At 40.9% G+C, this 20,899-nt stretch overlaps 1 protein-coding gene across 4 annotated transcripts in view; it reads right to left on the bottom strand.

The window, feature by feature from the left end:
• Positions 1 to 385: 385 nt before the first annotated feature.
• Positions 386 to 20,899, bottom strand: part of APBB2 (amyloid beta (A4) precursor protein-binding, family B, member 2) — a 94,100-nt gene continuing 73,586 nt past the window's right edge. For 3 of the 4 annotated variants that reach the window (XM_010006097.1, XM_010006098.1, XM_010006099.1), the window contains 6 exons: positions 5,906 to 6,020; positions 3,965 to 4,052; positions 3,101 to 3,184; positions 2,477 to 2,592; positions 1,469 to 1,648; positions 386 to 906 (listed from right to left, as the gene is read on the bottom strand). In XM_010006097.1, the coding sequence (XP_010004399.1) occupies positions 739 to 906; positions 1,469 to 1,648; positions 2,477 to 2,592; positions 3,101 to 3,184; positions 3,965 to 4,052; positions 5,906 to 6,020 (751 nt within the window). In that variant the 3' untranslated portion in view covers positions 386 to 738. Of the gene's footprint in view, positions 907 to 1,468; positions 1,649 to 2,476; positions 2,593 to 3,100; positions 3,185 to 3,964; positions 4,053 to 5,905; positions 6,021 to 16,177; positions 16,184 to 20,899 lie in introns of all 4 variants that reach the window. The other variant, XM_010006096.1, reaches the window with a different exon arrangement.

Genomic DNA, 20,899 nt, shown 5'->3' with positions numbered 1-20,899 from the left:
GCTGAAAAGCTTCAGTGGATCATCCTACAATTCGGTTACTGGTAACACTTCTGGATTTTTCAGCATTGGTTGGGTATTAAATATGATTCTTCTCTAAGACCATAATGTATAACCAGGAGATGAAATAATGACACTAAGATTCAGAAGCACGTCAAGGAGATGTTAAAAGTGGTTGCTCGGCCAATGCTGACAAACAATTTAAAACTAACAGGTGTAATGCTATAAAAAAACCCCACCTTGGTACTTAATCTACAGTAAATCAATGGTAGCTAATACTTGGTACCTACTCCAGTGCTGAAAACAGAGCAAAGTGCTATAGGGAATTAAGATTGATTTGTGACAAATCCAGCTCAAGACGGTGAAACTACCAACTTGGGCATCATTCACTCCAAAGACTTTAGCACAAGTTCACTGGGAGGGATGTGGCCATATTCTTTTTTTTTTTTGTGTGTGTGAGTTTAGGTAATGTTCATGTATTTACAATCAAAATAGACCTTCCATTGCTCATGATGTAACTCACTGACAGCAAAAAAATTATTCATGCTTCTTTTCATATCATACGATGGTGGCAAGAACTAGAGAACATGCTTGTCTAACATTGTTTCAATAAGGATAAATTCTCTGAAGACAAAGCATCAGCAATTTGAAGTGGAAGGCCAGACATCATCAGTTCATTTTCCTTAGGGTAGCTACTGTTATCTTCAGTTATACGTTAGGAGAATCTTCTCTCTGATGCAGCTATGGCATCTCAGTGACGGGGCGTTTCTGTTTCAAAGTGTCAATGAGGGACAAGACTCCTCTTTTTACATTAGTCGTAACTCTTCTAGTCACCGAGTCTGCAGGAGGCGGGGGCGGTCGAACCTTCTGGGAAGGTGGTCTGGCCACCAAGCACTTCTGATACCGTAACTGCAACACAGCAAAGTGTTCTGCAATCCTTACTGTATCCAATACTTTCAAAGAGCATTTAAAATACATTTCTAATACTTTCTCCAAATACTGTCAAACCTCCTTTTGGCCATGACAAACAGCCCAGCTGTTGGTCTGTGGGCAGAAACTGTTCATTAGCACATTACAGAGACTAAATCATACAACAGCCCTTTGAGAATAAGTTTTCTGGCTTCAGCTATTCTTGAACATGGATTATTTTCACTACTTTGTCACTGGATTGTATAACACAACTTTGAGCAAGATGTTTCTCTAGCACTAGGTAAGTTGTGTAGTGAAAGAGAAGATTTCTAACTTAAGACAGACTTGCAAAGGTTAGGAGGGAACATGAGGGCATTGTTCTCTAAATTGACATTTCAAACTTAAAAATGTTTGGGGTTTAATTGATTAAACAGATCAGGATTCTAGTTCCTATTTTTATCTGTTCTTTCTTTTTCTATCTTGAAATTAATACAACTGCAAATTTGGAAGGACATTTATTTATGGAGGTAATGAAAAATGTGCATGCTATTAGGTCACTTACCATACAAGCAGCCTGAACAGCTTCTGATACGTTGCCTGCATTTGGTTCACACCAAAACACGTGGCACTCAAAATGCTGGTTTCCTGTATCCATAATGAAGGCAAATGTGTGAATGTCCTTCCCTACTCCCATGAAGGACAGGAACCGCACACGACACTCCACCATGATTTCCTCTTCATTCTGGTTATGAAATCAAATGATTGATTTATCAAATTATACTATCAAATATTATTAAATAGTATCAAATGATTGCTACTATTGGATATTTTGTGGAAATTTACTACTCTCAGTTTTAAGTTGACTAAATGCAATATCTAATGCAGTATTGTGGAATTCCTCTTTATCTACCTGCACACATTGTGTGTGCTCAGTCCTGGGCTGGATCTCCCCTCCTAGGCTAACCCCAGAAGACCAAGGCTTTGAGGGTTAGCACTGAGCATACTGTGCCATTCAAGTACGGCCTGTTTTCTGAAGAAACAAAACAACATGGCTATCCTGACTGAAAACATGCTTCCCTGCCACTGGTATGTGGAGATGTTGGTTTAGTACCTTGTCAACAGTCAAAAAGACATTATTTGAAAGTCTAATTGCAGCAATTTCTACAGAAAACACTCTACAAAAGGACAGTAATGTGAAATATAGATTTTAGTATTACTCTTGGCTTCCATATCAAGAATAAGGTAAATGCAGTTTAGAATTTAGGACTGCTACTTTGAGTTTAATCTCTAACATTTTAGGCTAAAAAATCCTAGGAAGGATAACACTGAGTTTGTCTTCAGTATCTAATGAATACTTATAATAATTTATATTTCTGAGGACATGTTTTGAATGGTAAATAAAGCTGCAGCTAATATGAACAGTAAGAGCCTCTGCAGATTGACAGCCCTGGAAGAAATAAAATGCAAAATAAGCAAATGAATTCCAGTACAAATGAACTCTTTCTGTTAGTGTTTATATGTTCCAACACTCATGTTAAATGTGTTCTAAGCAAGACAGTCTCTGCCTTACTGTTTCATTGATGACTGTGACAGTAGCATCAGCTACGTTCATGGTAACTGGCATCCAGTCTTCTTTGCTAGAGGAAGCCATTAGGCTTTCAATGGCACTGTTCAGAGTATCCATTCCTAAACCAGAAGAAAATGTGATAATGAAAAAGAAATACATGAATATAGGTAAACAATAACACAGTATTTTTCACACAGGATTACAGAAAATAGATTGCTTTGGACTCCTCACTAAAATTAATTTGATGATAGAAGGGCTGTGAAGTTGATTTTCTTCATGTGCAAAAATAAAGCAGGTGCCTCTGGCTTAGAAAAAAACAGGACAGCATCTTGTTTAGCTGCTGCACCTTTCAGTTCTCTAGGACCCTTCTCATTAGTAGCAGAGTTCATATTTAGAGAAAGCAGTAGAAAGAAACTCTGCCTTCTTGGCAGCTCCCAAAATACTCTGGTTGCAAAACACACATTCAAACGAGGCCCTGAGTACCTCAGTCTTCATGTCTGAACATATGACTGAAGTACAGGAGTTGCTACCCTTTGGAAGTGATGCATTTACACTTGGCTAGCAGAGTCCAGCCCTTAAGAGTTTACAGAAGGGACTTTGGAAGTCACGTTAACAAACGTTACATACCCACAGGTTTAGCCACAGGCAGCATGCCCAGGTACTGCACGTGGAACTTCTGTACCAGTTCTGTCTTTGGTGTTGGGAAATCTACTGCATGGGAACAAAAATCAATTCCTGTTTATAAGTATTCACAGCAGGGAAAAGCACTTTTATTTCATCAAAATCATAAACCAGTTTACCCAGTAACTGTCCTCTGAAAGTATTGTATTGATCAAAACAAATTTTCACTCCCTCTTACAAGAAAAAGTGTCAATTTCTAAGGGATTTAGGGAGAACTCTGTATCAGCTAATTCTTGATCTATGCTAAGAGTAAGGTCACATTATATTGTCATATTAAAAACAAAAAAATACAATTAATGTGTCTCTGAAACATACAGACCAAGTTTCATTGCAAAACCTTGTAAAATCTGAAACCTGTTTTTAATACCATACCTGTTAATAAGTTAAACACACTTAAAACATTTAAACAACAGTCTGTGAGTAATCAATACTATTGTCTGAGCAGAAAATTACACAAGTGGATATATGGATTAGGAACAAGATATTAAATATAAACTGGTAGATGTGGAAGTATGTGATTTCCTGTAAAGCTAACACAGAGTATGTTTGTTCTCCTGAAATACTTAAAAATAACAGCTATTTCCAAATGAGAGAGGCAATACACAAGATGACATAACTGAGCAGGGCTCCATTGCTGTCACACAACCAATACAAATATTTAATACAGTAGCAGGTTACAGTCAGACACAGTAATTAAAGACTTGATTACACTCCACCCAACATGATCCACTTTTGGTCAAAAGCTGCATGAGAAACGAAAGATACCTAAAATAAGACCATCCCAAGGATATTAGCTGTAACATACAGTACCTTGCAGAGGAACATCAAGGGTGACACTTGTCCTCTCTTGCAATGAGCTGCAAGCCATAGATTTAGCATTCTTCCGTTCAGCCATTATCTGAAGAAGATGGTGATGATACAGCATTAAAAAAACCCAACAACACAATAGAAACTGTAAGTATGAATGTACTCCTATTCCAGCCCTAGTTTCTGAAATAAGTGAGAAGCTACGTGGCTAAACAAGTTATTATTTTTAAATAACAACTTTTGTTTTCCTCCACTTTATTAACCATTACTTAACTACATGAAGAACTTAAGCAATGTCCAAGCCTAGATGAAAGACAGATAGAGGAGGAAAAAAAAATCCAGCCATTTTTATCAATAACAAAATTGCAGTAAGGAGTAATATAGCAAGAAATAGAAATATTTAACACACAGAGAAGGGTGTTCACTCATGTTCCTCTCTGATCTGTCTTCTGCTGGGTATGATTTTTCCTCCATTTTAATGTTTCTTCTGAAATTTAAAATCCCATGCAAAATGAACCCTGTTTCTGCCCAGAAATGTATAATAGCAAAAGAAGAAGAAGAAAAAAGAAATAACCACTTTGGTTGATTATTCCTTACAAATATATAATTGAGAAGTGACCTAGGGAAGCTCACAAAAGTTTTCCAAAGCTCATATTTGAAGCACTACTATCTGCTTCTTCCCGCTGTGACTGTTCATTGCAATTGAGCTGTAAAGAAAAGCAGTGTTCCAGCAGATGACACTTATCTTAAGATGCTTCTAGCAATTTTCTAACTTTTTCCTGTTGTTAGGTTTTTATTTTCAGTGTTTTCTGTTACAATAACAGAAGATAATATTCCCCCCTGAGGATGAAAACCAAAATACGCTATAGCTCAGGAGGAAGGCCTGAAACATCACAAGTTCAGTAGCCACATCTGCAGCGTTGCAAAAATGAAAAAATCTTAAGACTATATAACTAGCTACAGAGGGGAATTTGACATTCCTGATTCCATTCAATAGTGTGAAGACAAAGTGTAAAAAGCAAATGACAGGCATACAGCAAATCGGCAGAATTTTAGAACCTGAAAGTTTCCTAACCAGCTTTTCTAGATGAGCTGTGACTAACGAGGAGGGACAAGTTATACAGGGATAACTGATAAGGTTATTCAAACCCACAGCCCACTTTTCCAGCAGTGCAAACTCACATGTTTTAAGGAAAACTAAAATGAGCAGCAGAGTATTTTTAAAATGGGGCATGTAGCCTCAAATCCACCACAGCTCAACAAAAGAATAAAGGGAGTTTCAAGTAGATTAGTTTAACTGCCTCTCTATAGAATTTCAATCAGATTTACCTGCTGTAGAGGATGTGCTGCATAAATTGACTGTACACTCAAACTCATCATGCAAGAAAACCATAATAAATAACCAGGGAATGGTGGCAAATCTGTAAGGTAAAATGACTGAAAAGAACAGTCTTCTCCAGTATTACAGACAGAACTACCACAAGTAAGTACTAAGATCCTTTAGTATTTGTAACTAGTTGGTTTTTTTTAAAGTGGTCAGAGTAATGTTAGTAACTATTTTCCTGTCTCTCTCCCAGGATAATACCATTGAATATTGCCATTCAGATATGGTTTGATTTATTTAGAAAGTTTAGCAACATCCTGTATTATTAATTGAAGCTGTGTGTTCTTTTTCCATTTTAAACCCACGGCCTCTTTATTATTCAAGAAAACCTTCACTGTCTATACACACTTGTCAAATCAAAAGCAGGTATCTCCTCAAATCTAAACGCTCACCCTCCCATTATTCTCACCCATTAGCATCCTTTCCTTTACAAATTCTCAATGCTGTTTCTTGTTGTCAGTGATATAAACTAAACTAACACTATGTACAATTGTTCATTATACATATTAGGCTCAGGGATCTCTAAACAGATGAAAGCAGGTGACTTTAAATCCACTTGCCTTTGAGCAGATTTCGTGTAAACTTGTGGCGATGGCTTTTGCAGGTGTGTCACAGCGAAACACATGACACTTCAGAATTCTTGTGTCTTTGTCTCTTGCCACATAAGCAAAGTCTCTGTGAAAACAAAATAAATGGAAACGTTAGACACATGCAAACCAAATTATGGCATTAGAATCACTAGTATCTCCAAAGCAGCAAGTCCTACTTCAATCTAAAGAGGTGTATGTCTTGGCCATTGAATAAAACACGCCTTGGACAAAGCAGATCTACAAATATAATAAATTACATACCCATGAAACACACATTAAATTTTTGTGCTTAATCCATATAATTAGAGAGCTCATTATAGTCTCCTAACCCTGGCAACTTACTGAACTTATAACCTGTAATTCCAACTGCAATTTTGAATACACAGGAAACTTAACTCAAATATTTTGCTGAAAAAATGTGGAGAGCATTACAGACTAAGGAAAAAATACGTGCAGTTCTTAAAAGCTAGAAAATCTGAGAAACAGCATGTAAGAATCTAGTTAGAGAAAAAACTATATTTCAAAGGACCATATAGAGTGTCTAAAATACACAGATAGTAATTAGAGACCTGGTTGCATAACAGAGATGTGAACCTGCTGAGCTTTGCTCACACTAATTGGCCTATATTTCTGACCTTATTTCTCAGAAGTTAAATAAAGCTGCCCTACAAAAGAGATTTCTGCACTGTACTGGCTAGTCAGCATAGTATGGCTTTCTACCAGGGGTGATAGAAGTGCCAGGATTATGTTTATTTGGTCTCAGGCTGTTTAAAAGTTGGAGCTGAGCAGCTAACTAGAATTAGGCCAGACAAGTGAAACTGGAACTCTCAAGAGCTGCTTTCACCCAGACACTCTTTTCAGTGCCTTTCCTCTTTATGTGTAATTAATTATCAGCAAGATTCCAACTGACAAAGAGACAGGAGGGATATTCCAGATGGACAAATTCCCATATTGTCCTTCCCCTCCTAAATCATGTTTTATATACTGAAGTTTGTAAATATCCCAAGCAGGGTTTAATGTAGGATCAGCTGCCAATTTCTTCACCGATTGTGGATGTCCAGTGAGTTTAAGAATTTTGCACTGAAGTTACCCAGTGAGAACTGGAGACTGTGGCTGACAGATAGTTGGATTCCTAGCTCTGTAGGAGATATGAATGTTGGCCTAATCTATATTTAATTAGAAGCACTAGATTCAGTCATTAATGAGCCCTTGCAATAAAAGGGGCAGTTGCCCACAGCGTGCGCTGCTCAGTGACAGGCATAAGTTCCTCCCTTTAGCTGCTTTCCAACCTGAAGCTTGAGGAATAATACTTAAAATGAACAGAGTATTTGGAGCTGAGATTTGGAATAACTGTGCAGAAACACAGCGAAGCGGGAGGGCCCTCCCTCAACACAGGATGGCAGGCATTGGGGCATGGCATGGGACAGGAGGCAGGGGGGCAGCGCGTGGAGCGTGTTGTCACCTGAACTGTTCCTGCACAGGGAACACAGCCCACGGGCTGCATGGGCTGCCACAGGCTGCAGCACTGCCCTGCCAGCATGTGCCAGGCAGGAACCCTGGGGAGAGACCGTTGCACCCAATTTCTCGTGACTTTCAGGAAAAAGTCACAAAGCAATAATCCAGGAAAGTGCTGTCTATTACAGGAGATGCCCTGAGGTTTCCTAGTTCCAGCCTGACCCCCAAGCAACTCAGCCATAACCTGCAAGAGCCTTTGGCCCGTTGTTCCTTTTTGCTGTGGCACAAGTTCATGGAGATGCTGAGTTCCAACAGGACTCTTGATCCTAGAAAAAAGCTGCTGCTTTTTGGCTCATCTGTACATGTGCCATGCCTTGCTTTAGAAGGGTTTCCTCCTAGCTTAATGTTTCAAAAGCAAATTGAAGACTCCCATCTGGACTCAAGTAATAAGACTAAGATGGCAGTAGGGCTCAGCTACAGCCTACAAAAATTAGCAGCTATGGGGAAAAAAACAAACCAAGTGCAACATAAAAAAAACTTAAAAGAGATTTTTGCTTTTTGAAGTAAGTTTTCTACACTACTGATGCTTCTGAAAGATTTTCAGGCAGGTATTTGGAAATGCTCAGGCTCACCAAAGTCCCACATACAATATCCTGCTCTGAAAAGACCTTGCCTGGTGAGTAATTTCCAGAGACCATAAGCATTTGGGATTTTTGTTTTCTATGTGTTTGGCTTTAGCTGCCATCTTTTAAATGCCCAGAGTTTCAGGCCTCACATTTTTGAGTCCAAATACCTTCCCTTACAAATGTTGTAACTGCAATATGAAAACAATGTCACTTAACACACTCAGATTTGCTACCATAACTTAATTAAGATTTCCCCCCTTTACATGCAAGAAAAAATTGCTGGCAGTGACCATCACTGAAGGGTAGCAAAGAAATAAACAAGCACACTGCAGGCCCACATTATTGGATCAAGGTCCATTGTTTCAGAATGCAGACTAACACTTGAAACCTGTGTACACATTGACTAAAAAAACACTGAAAGCCATCTATGTGAGCATTATATGGCTATTTATTACCATTTACAAGAGTTTATCTCAAATCAATACTATTCCTCTGAGGAATCCTTGCAAAGGAGTGACTTAAGAATTCATTCCTTTACAAGATGATCCTACTAGGAAGAGCATCCTGCATTGTTTTGTCAAGTTGCTTGCACTACGCAGAAGCTTGTTTGAATAAACAGAAGTCTGCACAATCCCAGGAGCACTCTGCAATACCAGAATTTAGTAATTATAAGGCCACCACCTTCAAGGAGCTGCATAAACATAGAAGGTAACTTGCCCCTTCTCTAAGCCTTTCAGCTACCTGTTAGGACCTTCTTTTATCATTAGTAAAAACTAAGACAGGACCAAGCCAGCAAAGCTAGTCATCAGGGCTTGGAGGACATAACATGTTGCCAGCAAAGCCATTTGTAACAGCTCAAGAAACTGTGGTCCAGCTTTTGAACAGTAGCTCTGCCAATGCTCTGGCACACCACGACTGACCAGTAAATCATCACACTTTGCTGTAGCAGACCATGCCAGGCAAGGTATCTCCACTGCGCTTCCAAGTCCCTGATACATGGACAATCTCGGAAACCACATTACATCTCACCCTGCAGAGAATTTATCTGAAGTCCCAGCTCAACTACAAGGATTTCCAGCCTTACAGGAACCTGTAAGATAATACTAAATATATTTAGTCAGCATGTTATCTCCCAGTGGAGGTAGAACTCAAAGGACTGCAGAGATAAATATAAGCCAAACAATTAAAACTGCATTAACTAAAGACTGAATTCTGTCAGGATCAAAGATTTTGGTCATAAAAGAACACAACTCCTAATTGAGCTCCATCAGTGGGAAACACCTTAGATGAGAGTATTTTCAACAGCGTTTTAACGGCAGAGAAGTAGACTGGGGGCACCCCACTGAGTCTCATTTCTCCCATGAGTATAAATTTACTCTTCTGATCAAAGGAGACCAACGTGGAGGGCAGCACTGGCACAGCAACAAGCTCCTGTGCTTTAAGTAAGAACATTTCTCTGTTCCTGTAAGGCTAATGACAGCCAAATCAACAGGCCACAATGAAGAGCCCAGCTCAGTAACCTCTCTGAACAGCAAGACCTGTGCTGAGGGCACAGACTCTGATGAGTGTTATGGAAGTGGCATCTGTAGTGGGACACTCCAGGTGACAAGGGGACTCACCTACCACTTTAGTCCTGCCAGAGAAGGGCCTGTAACCCTGTTGTCCCTGAAAGAGGAGGATGACAAGAATCCTGGTGAGACAGACCTGCTCTGTACTTGCCAACAAAGATGTTTTTTTTTAGTCAAAATGCAAAGTGTTGATTTTCTGATGAAACTGGTACTGACCCTACATATAGGTCACCTAAAACTCTCCTCCATGGACTGCTGCACTATTTTTTTTTCCTTTTTTAAAGTAATAGTTTGGAAGAGGCCTTTAAAGGTCATTCAGTCCAACCACCCTGCAATAAACAGGGGCATCTTCAAGTAAATCAGTTTGCTCAGAGCCCCATTCAACCCAACCTTGAAAGTTTTCAGGGATGTGGCTTCTACAGCCTCCCTGGGCAACCTGTTCCAATGCTTCATCACCTTTATAAAAAGTATCTTCCTTATACCTAGTTTGAACCTATCCTCTCTTAGTTTAAAACCATTAACCTTTGTCCTGTTGCTACAGGCCATACTAAAAAGTCTGTCCTAATTTTTCTTTTGGAGCCTTTTCTTCTCCAGGTTGAACAATCCCAACTCTCTCAGCCTGTCTTCACAGCAGAGGTGCTCCAATCCTCTGATCATCTTTGTGGCCCTCCTCTGGACTTGCTCCAACAGCTCCATTTCCTTCCTGTGTCAGGGGCTCCAGAACCAGACACAGTACTCCAGGTGGGGTCTCACAAGAACAGAACAGAGGGGGAAAATCACCTCCCTTGACCTGCTGGCCACTCTTCTTTTGATGCAGCCCAGGACAAAGTTAGTCTTCTGGGCTACAAGCACACACTGCCAGCTCATGCTGAGCTTTTCATCCACCAGTACACTCAAGTTCTTCTCCACAGGGCTGCTCTCAATCCCTTCATCCCCCTGCCTGTATTGATACCAGGGATTCTTCTTTAAGTAACGTTCATGACCCTACTGTTTGCAGCAAGTTTCCAGTGTGTGACCTGGAAAGCCCCCGAGGCTGTGAGAAATGTCTCATCTTTGTCCCATGAAATTCCACTTGCATTGAGTCACCTTGAAGAAGTGCCAGAAATGCCACTTCCTGCCCTCTGGGGTGTTGATGGGTGCCAGGAAGGCCCTGCTGGGGGGCACCTGGGCTCAGCAAACACTGCCTCAGTACTGCAGTGCACATTAACACTTCTGTTGAGTCTCTCCAGCTCTCAGTCCTACAGCTTCTGTGAATATTTCTGTGCTTAATGCTATGCATTCATAAACATGGCGGCGTAGCACAATTACAGGAGAAAACGAGACACCAGCTAGTACATCAGTTTCAGCTACTGAAAGCTAATAAAACCCTCGTGGTGGTGTTTCAGACTAACACACCAGTGTTTCACTTTAAGTACCTGAACAGCTAGAACAATGTAAATCAGCTAATTACATGCATGGTTGCGAATATGCATAAACCTGTAGATGATCAGGGTTTGCATCTGTAAATCTGCTGAGACAGAAGAGGAAATGTGAGTTCTTAAAAACTTGTGGTACTGCATCAAGAGCAACCCTGCCAGCACCAAATCATCAATCCAAGTTAGCACACAAACTTCTCCCTTCTGTCAGTGTGCAAAAAATACTACTGATGTCGTTCATTCATTAAGTCACCCAGACACCCACGCCCTTGCACGAGTGGTCTGACCCAGCAGCCCAGTAAGCAGGACCCGGCGATAGTGGCACAGGCTGGTGGCAGTGGGCAAGGTCCTCCAACGCCAGGGAGCCTGGCATCCCTGCTTCAGGTATCCCAGGCTTTGGAAAAGCAGCCGTGAGCGCCCCCTCCTGAAGAGGAAAGGTTTGGCTGTAGGGATTCCTGAGTATTTACTCCCTGCAGCATCAATCAATAATAAAGTAAAACTTAGGAAGGGATTAGTGTTTCCCTACACAGGAGCAAACAGCAACAGCTCCTTGTTTGTGCAAAGCCTTGAATACAAAATAAGCCAGAAGACTGTTCTCCGATTCTTCTTTCACTTTGGATCCCTGCACAATTTTTTACATAAAAAAGCTGTGTACTTTTTAAACTTTGTAACACAAGCACACCACGTCTGTTAAATACAGGATTATAGAGAAGGGGAACTGCATAGCAGGTCATTTTTATTTTTTTTAAAGAATCTTTTCTGCATGTGCTACATGATCCACTAGTATCTTTCCAGCTATAGGAACTGGATATAAATCAGTACTCTGGAAAAAAGCTAAAACCCCAGAAAAACAGGTAAGACTTGTTCTGCTGAACAGCTAAAAATTCAGATTTTTTTTTTTTTTTTTGACAAAGTACAGGACTAGAGAGAGACATTTTAAAACACAATTTAGAGAATTGCAAAGATAATGTAAGGTGCTAAATGGAAAGGAATTTCATTTTGATTTTCTCTTTTACCCTCTCTAATTGGCAAATGTCTACAGTAATTGACTAAACCTTAGATAGCCACACCTATTTAACACCTGGCTGAGCATCACTTAGCTGCTCAACCCTGGATGAATATAATCACAATAAATGCAATTTATGCTAATGCTGTCCTGTTTGAGTAGCAGTCATAGCCATTTGCCACTATTAGGCTAAAGTCCTACGAGACATACCAGCTAAGTACTGCCTGAAAAAGCAGCACATCCTCCATTACCTTCTCAGTGTAAATTTATTTCTTCAAAGCAGTGCAGAATTGCATTAATCCCTTCCCCCTCATTTTTTTTTTTGTTGTTAAAAAACTCCAATACTCTAGTCTGCAAGTTTGAAATAGAATTTTTTAGTCTTATCAACCAAAATTAAATTGCCATTACTTAAAACAACTATATTAAAATTATACATGTGCAGGAAAATGTAAATTGCTTTACACATTTATGTATTGCAAATTGTAACAAGAATCCTTGAACCAGAAAATTATATCCTCTGGGGTTGGCATAAAATTGATTGAAATTCATCCAGAATAGCCTACAGAGGCGACTGTTGATTTCTACATCCTGGTGTCATTGTACAGACTCCCGCAACTGTGGGGTCACAAAGCACACACTGCTGGGGTGTTGGGAAACCCTCTCCAAGTCTGTAAACTCTAGGCTTCACTTTGCTTTCCTGCAAACAGCTGACCATTGATTTGTGAAAGCAGGAAGAAAAAAGAAGAGAGCAGACACCACTTTGGCAGAGGAGTCAGAGGGCACCCTGGCAGGAGGCTGCCATTCACTGGCAAGACACAAACATCCATGGGACCAGAGTAAATGAGCAGAGGAGAAAAGCAAGGAAAGTGACAAGAGACACATGAGAAGAAAAGCAGGTAAATAAAACACCGACAAGATCCTGCTCTGATGGGGTTTTTGCTTGACAGGAAAATATTCTAGTCTCACAAACCGTGGAGAAGAAGAGGCGCAATAAACCCTGTAGTAATAAGTATGACAGAAATTACAGATCTTCTGGATTAACAGTAAATTTTTCATGGAGACTGCTCTTTCACATAGGAGAAGGGGGAATGATTTCTTCCATTTCACCTACCAGCTACCAGACAGACACTGAATGAAACCACTGCTCCCCTTCCACACCCTCCAAAGGAAACCCACAGCCCCTTCTCCAGGTGACTACACCAACCACTTTGGAATCAAATCCTGCAGAAGGAGGAAGAAAAGTAACTACTTCCATGAGTCTTCTCCCTCCCATTTCCCACAGATATTCATGGTGCATTTACCACATGTATTCCTCCTCAGTGATTAGAGTTGGAAGAAATGTGGAAGAGAAGGAATTTCCCTGTTTCCAACAGTTGCTAGCAATCCTAAAAACATATGAAAGCCTTGTAGTTTTTCTTCATTCCAATAGCTCAACCCCACAGTGCTTCTGTACGTCTCTGGCTGCTCCCCAGCTACAATCAGATTTGGCCACCACCACATTAATCTGGCAATTAATTTTTAACCCAAGTAGCTAAGATGCCCTCTCAAGTAAAGACTTTTGGGAAATTTTCCTTATTTCAGTTCTCATATAACTTTAAAATGCATTTTCCTTGCAGCAAAGCACAGTGCAGCTTGTTTTTTCTAACTAAGCATAAAGTTTGTAGGACAAATTACCCCCTGCTGAAAGGCTGTTTGCTTCTTTTCTTGATAAGGTCACTTGCTAACTCTCAAGGAGGAGCTTTGTGTGATACTTGTAGGCTTTCATCTGGCAGCCCTAAAACACACAGCCTGCCAGTTTTTCTTTGATGTCTTATTGCCACAGTTCTGCATGCTTCCAAAATTTGTTAAAACCTTCACAGAGCTGATAGGTTCGATACACGGCTCATCCCTTCAGAGCCCAGCACTTCCAAGCCTGAAAGCATTTGCATGACTTTCACTCCAATTTCATTTCTGCAGACTGATCCTAGCGAAGCCACAGAAGCTGTTCCCCAGACATGCTTCTCAACACTGCCCACCTCCTCTTGTGGGAAGGACTCCTATCAGCCTTGCCATTGCTGCCTTGTTAGCCAGAAAGATGGCTCTGAGACATTACAAATCATCTCCCTTTCTACTACCAAGGACTATGATCCACCCCTGCAAAGGACCATGGATGCACACAGATGAAGTAAAGTTAAAACGTGATCTAAGCACTCCAGATCCACGAGCTGTGTTAGCCTAGCGACAACAGTACAGACTGTACAGCTAGGACTGACATTCCATGCTTGTCCTCCTTTTCAACCTCACCTCATGATCAGTAGCTGAAGTGCTATTGTCTGGGCAAGGAGGACAGTCTATCACATGTGTGTGGTCACCACCAAGCCAGCCCTGGAGACTCTGCACTCTTGTAGCACAGGCAGCATGAGAGGGGCCAAGCTAACAGCCCATGCCAAATCCAGCTGGTACTCAGGTGTCAGATGGGGCTTATTGCTGCACCAACTGCTAGACAGACACGGCAAGTTGAAAAGCCAAGCAGCAGCTTAGACCTCAGCTTGTTTTTAAATGAAATTAAAGGAAGACAGAACTTCAGGGACAGATCCTATGAAGATCACTGACTGCTGACTTCATTGTCACAAATTTTTAATGGTGAATGTGTTTGGGTTTTTTTGCTTAATTTATTCACAATGTTTATAAAATATGCATGGGCAGCACACTGCTTTCCTACCCTGCACAGCACAGTTTTCAGGGTGAGGGCCCACAAATGAAGTAGGTTGACAAGGCCATTGTATTTGCTGCTTCTCCTTTGAAGCATCACAAAGTGGTGGTTCAGCTCCTCAGGTTGGCCAATCTAGCATTTCTGACGCGTGCTGAACTTACTTAAAACTGATGGATGTGTTATTATGCCTGTGAACCTCTGAACAGCCTCTTTGGAGCAGATGCTGTAAACTTGATTTTGACAAATTAGTACTTGGCTGTTTTTGACAATGCTTCTATCTTCCAGATCTAATTGGAAGATGTGGGCCTTTGTTTACAAGGAATATTTAAAGATTTAATAAAGAAATACATCAAGTGCAGATGCTGAAAGCGCTACTAAAGATTTAACTGAAGAAGACAGGAGACTGTACTAGAACAGTAAATCTCTCCAGCATGATTTGTTTTATAAGCAATGCTAACTAGTTCCCCTTTGTTCTTTATTATTCAGATGGAGAACACAGCAACTGCACACAGATGCTACCCATCCATCTGCTTGCAGCACACTTTTGCCACTGTTAGTCTGGGAGGTTCATTGCTTCCCACATGCATGAAATCTACATTAAATTGCAAAGCCATAATCAAGAAAGTTCAAACATCTCCCTAGGCCAATGCCGCCTAAAGAATTGATTAAAAACCAGTCAAGCCTAGAAATCATTCTCATTATATTCCATAAAGCAAACGTGAGGAGTGGTCTGCATCCCTAAACCACATTCCTTCCACCCAGCCCCTGTATCAAGTCCTTGCAATTTAGCAGAGCAAACAAACCCCAGATCTCATCTGAGGGATTGCAATTCTGCCAGTAAGAGCCTTTGGAGTGGCTGCAGCCCTTGTGCTGCAAAGCACCTGACTACAATGCCTTACTGTCTGCCCTCCCATGAAACGGGAAGCATTGTAGAGAATCCCAAATGATCCCTTTGTACATCCAAACAAAAAATACTGGGGACAACTTTCTTCAAACTCCTAAAACAAGCAACCAACCAAGCCGGATCCAAAACAAATACCAAAAACATGAAATAAACATGGACCCTTTAAACTCTTGATAAACTTAGCTCTTAAATCCCTTGCTCTTAGCACCCTGTTTTTTTCTTTTTTTTTAAATAAACGGTTGGATTTTAGTATCACTTTCCTGCACTCTAGATTACACAGAACAATAATGTCTCAATTTTAAACTTGAAATATTAGAAGCAAATATAGATAATGCATTACATGTTTTTTAACTGTTTTAGCACTTGAGGGTTTGGGACCTGGAAAAAAAACCAACAGCAGGCAACTCAGCTTGACAAATACTGTTAATAGCAAGGCGAAAAGGTAACAGAGAGATAGGAATTTACTCACTGAAGTTTAGCTTCTGTTCATCGATACAAGCAAACCAATACAAGCATTGTTTGGTGCATAGCAAAAGGATAAACACACAGAATAATATAAAAATGAAAACAATTTACCTCTCTCTGAATCCATGGAAGCATGAAGAAACAGAAGGTGCAAGTTAGAAAGCACTCACACAGACTCACTCCAGCATATGATGAGACAGAGTAACTGAAAGAAGTGCTGCACATTTAACGTGCACTGACTGTAGCACAGCGTATCTAAGCGTACGGCCCCTATTTTGACACTATTTTGGCTGAATCCTGTTGCTCTGAAGTTTGTATTTTTGGAAACATGCAATGAAGCCAACAGGCATCAGCTGAATTCAGAGAGGCAGAGTGGACATATCAACACTGGGAGGTAATCAAGCTTAAAATACCCTGCACAAGTCTGGGAAGTAGTATGCAGAAAGCATAAATAGACAAAGTGCATGAAACTTCCTTCTTCCAAAATAACACTGCTTAAAGCAGTCACAGACAAAACAAACAAGAATAATTCTTCAGGCTGTGAAAATCTTATGTTATTTACATTGAAACAGTGGTACGATCCCAGTGAGGTGTTTGTTTTTTTTCCCTGCCTTTTCCAAAAGCTCATGCCCCAAGGTCACTGGGACTCCTTTGAAAGTTGCACCCTGAAGTGAAAGCCTGGGTAACAACCTCACACGAGCACTGAGCTGAAGTTAGGACATACAAAATCACTACACATCTTCATTTCTGAAGCACTTCAGCAACCACTCTTTGTTTGACTCAACCAAAATGCCCTTCCCAAAGACAAGTTTACTTGGCTGGGGTCTGTCCTTCTCCTTCCTGCAGGGCTGCTCTACCTGCCCCGTGCCCACCAGAGCCCCAGGGAGGGCTCGCTGCAGGTCTCCAGCACCCACTGCAGCTGCCTGCTTTCCAGGTCACCTCAGCTGCCACGAAACACCAGCAGTGTGAGCTGATGGGTACAGGCACACTTCTGGAGATGCTGTGTGAAGAAAGCATGTGGTTTCCTGTGACACTACAAAGGGCTAGCTGCACTGGGGAATGAAGTGGATTCATGGCTTCTCCCCACTCCTTAAAAACAGGACACCATATTTATGCAATGCATAGTGTCTCTACAAGGGTAATAACCACTTTCCCAGTAAATACAGTTAATGTTTCTAAGTAGTATGAGAAAAAATAAATTTACATATTAATCACTGGCTTTATATGAAATTGACAAATGGAGATTATCTCTCAGAAAAAGCTTCATATTGGAAAAATCTTCCAATTTAGACATGATGTACTGGGAAGAGAAATGTCTTGGATCTAGCAGATTTTGAACACAGTACAATTAGACACGAAACATGACCTGCTGGTGCAAACTCTTAAAGGGACAACTGTTAATTTCCCTGTTGTTATGCAATATAAAATTGTACAGAACAATCACCATGGCAGCTGCCAGCGAAGACAAAGCAACAAGCACGGAAGGAATTTTAGGAAGGTGAGAGAAAAATACCAGTAGTTGGACTGCTGGATGCATGTGAATCAAGGGGAGTTTCATCCTGCTTCTAATTAGTTCATTACAGCTTTCCAATTAACCCAATATCTTCTCATCCAGTGTCTTGTAATTTAAGATTTTTTTTCACACAAAGACTATTTGCCTGTCCCTTCCAACTCCTAGGATTGTATGATTCTATGATTCTATTCACTTCACGTTCTGCTAGGTCGAATATGGTTGAATGATTTACCTCTAAGCTTAAAATAAATAAACAGACTTTAAAAAACTAATCCCAAGGCTAAAAAGCAGACATAGGAAGTTTCATTTCAAATGACAGATTTTGCTGATGGCTCTAAATGCCAGAAATGCTGTAGAAGCAGCCATACAAGTGCTTCGGTTTGGTGCTCTACATATCCTCTTCCAAGCTGTGTGTGCTAAAAGGGGTCAAGCCAGAGCCTGCCAACAATGTGGAAAGATGATACCTACAAAACTGTGTCAGGGCTGCTACACAGGATTTGAGATTAATTTCTGAGGGGAAAAGGCCAAGACCTCAGAAGAAAACAGCCCGTGACCTTCCAGTCTGCAGAGCTGGCTGGGAAGGGAGCATCCCTGACAGAGTGAGCCCTGAGGGGATGCTGCCTCCCCAGGAAGGGGGTGATAGTCACCTTCTCCTCACCACTTCTGCCAGGCCCGCTTATTCCAGGTTGCTTTCTGATTAGTGCCTTCAGACACAGCACATTATGGTACTGTTGAGGGTACCCACGTCCCTGGTCACCCCCTTTCACCTGCACTCCTCTTGCCAAGGGTCATACCTGGCTCAGGGATGCAGTGGAGGCAAGACAATTGCAGAGAGCAATGTAACTGATAGGGCACCATCCTGTGGGAGAGGTCTTCACAAGACGTAACAGTGTCTGAGTATAAGACAGCTTCTCCTTCCAGCCCCAAGGTTTTGTACTTCAGTGACTGATTCAAGTTGCATCCCAGAGGCTGGCTGTTGATATTCAATGTCCACCTCACCAGCTGAAGGGTAACAGAGGTTGCACTACGGAGTAAATAAACTGAGAGGCACAGTGGTAACACTTTCATCACCCTTAGTGCCACTTCCAACGTGACACTTGTGAGGCTGTATCTGCATTTCTGCATCCAAGTTTGGGCCCACCACTACATGGCAGGAAGTGACAAACTGGAGCGAGCCAGCTGAGGACCACCAAGGTCTGCAGGAGCCATGCTTCTTTAGCACAGAGATGAGGTGGGCTTGTTTAGCCTAGGGATGAGGTAATGGGGGGAGGATCTAATTAGTGTCTATCACTTGCTTATGAGAAGGTTTAAAATACAGAGCAAACCCAAGAGCCCCAGCAGCTCAGTCCCTCCACGTGCATCCACCCCTGTAACCGGGACAGACATCTTGGACTCCATATACTCCACAGTTGCTACTGTTGTGTTTTCAACAAGGGTCCCTGTAAGACTACAACATGATGGAAAGCAAACCACACCAACAAAAGCAACAGTTGTTTGGTTTTTTTTATGGTGTCTCTGATAAAGTATTTAAGGATCAAGGTGATGCTCCCATACTCAGCTCATGTTTCAGTGGGGCACCACACTGCGTGTGAGCCTGGGAGAGCATTAGGAGAGCCTGAGCCTGGCAGAGTGAATTTAAGTCTACAGACCAAACATTTTTGTGACTGAATCATTCAGCTAACAGGGCAAAGGGGTTAACACTTTATATGTCTTCATTCCTGTAGCTTCTCCAATTGTCTTTTTTGAGCAGATCAGAAAATATAAGGCTCCAATGTGTCACCTACACCCCAAGAAAGCACAGAGGTCTGTTCTCCAGCCTCCACAAACATTTTTACATAGGACTATGCTCAACAGCAGCAGCCCTGGCCACCTCTCTTGCTAAGAGATAACTTCTAGCTGAAGTGTCTTTGCTTTCAATTACTGGAGAGTTTTAGTGGAGTGAAACACATATTACTTGATTGCAAATAATGATGCATGGCATGAGCCTCTCGGCTTTATTTACTGTTGTAAGTACTTGCTCAAGCATACCCTCTGAGGCACAGAAGAGGCCCTACTCTGGTTTTCTGATTTGTAATTACAAAGTCTGCACTTAATGCAGCAAAATGTTTATGTAAAATGTACTTACAACACAAAAACATTAAGATGAACAAATAAAGGAAACAACTGATTTTTGTGCATTTGGACGTCTCTCTGTTGCTTTGATTATGTCCCTCACTTACATATGCCGTAAGAGAAATATAGTTGCTTTCATTGAAAGAAAAATGTCAGTGGTTCACAACTTTATAACTTTTCTAAGGGTTTGGCAGCTTCCAAGCTTTTTTTTTTTCTTTTTATTTTTCTCCCCTACTTCCCTTTCCCTCCCCCTCTTAAACCTTTTGTCTTCCAACAAGTATCAGATTATTCCAGAAGACTGGTCTTGAATTTCTGGGTCCCTGCCACCACTAGGATGCAGACTGAGAAGTACAACTAACACTTTCTGCAGAAAACCTCTGTTCACTGTGGGCGAGATTGTGCTATCGATTTTTAAGCAATTCTCCACTAGTAGCAAAGAAGATTTCTGCTTAAAAATTGATGGCTTGATCTAGCTTTCTGTTGCTATCATGTATCATGAAGACTACTACAATCTAGTCAGATTCTATTTTAAAAATCAAAAGGAAATATGAGGCAGACTGACACATGATACATTTTGTAAAGACTAAATTGTACTCTTAAGACCAGAAGCTCTGAATCAGTTAAGTACCACTGACAGTTTGGGTGCTAGACATCATATTGGTATCTGACAGGCAAGCTGGTTCCTTATTATTCCTCAAGTTCACTCCATAAATAAGCAACCTCAGGTAACTTTACCATTTATTCAGGGTTTCCCTCATCTGCACATGCTACACAACAGTGACTGAAGACCTGAGATGAAAGAGTGGGTACACATACAGCTCCCTGAAGCACATGGCCACTGCAGGCAACTCGTCTCCAGATGTAAGCCAGGGGCATCTTTCATAACCCCGTAGATCATTTCCCTCTCCTTAGGAAATGTTATGTTTGGCTTAAGGGAAAACAAACACATTTCTGGAAGTATGAAAAGAGCACTGAATGGCTAGCCACCTTTCCCCAAATCCTTAGACCAGCATTTTAGATGGATCTATTGGAGATGAGATTTTCTGGTTTATTTTTTTAAAGCATTATTGAATGCAGCCAAAAAAAGATTTCCAATTTGGAGACTTCTTAAAACACACAGAGAAGGCTTTAATATCCATCAAAATACAAAAAAAAAAAAAAAAAAAAAAAAGAGGTTGTTATTTTCTTTGGCAGATATCAAACTAAAT

This window comes from Chaetura pelagica, unplaced genomic scaffold (assembly GCF_000747805.2).
Source record: "Chaetura pelagica isolate M959 unplaced genomic scaffold, ChaPel_1.0 scaffold189, whole genome shotgun sequence".
Lineage (NCBI taxonomy): Eukaryota > Metazoa > Chordata > Aves > Apodiformes > Apodidae > Chaetura > Chaetura pelagica.
This window is presented reverse-complemented; position numbering and strand designations above follow the sequence as displayed.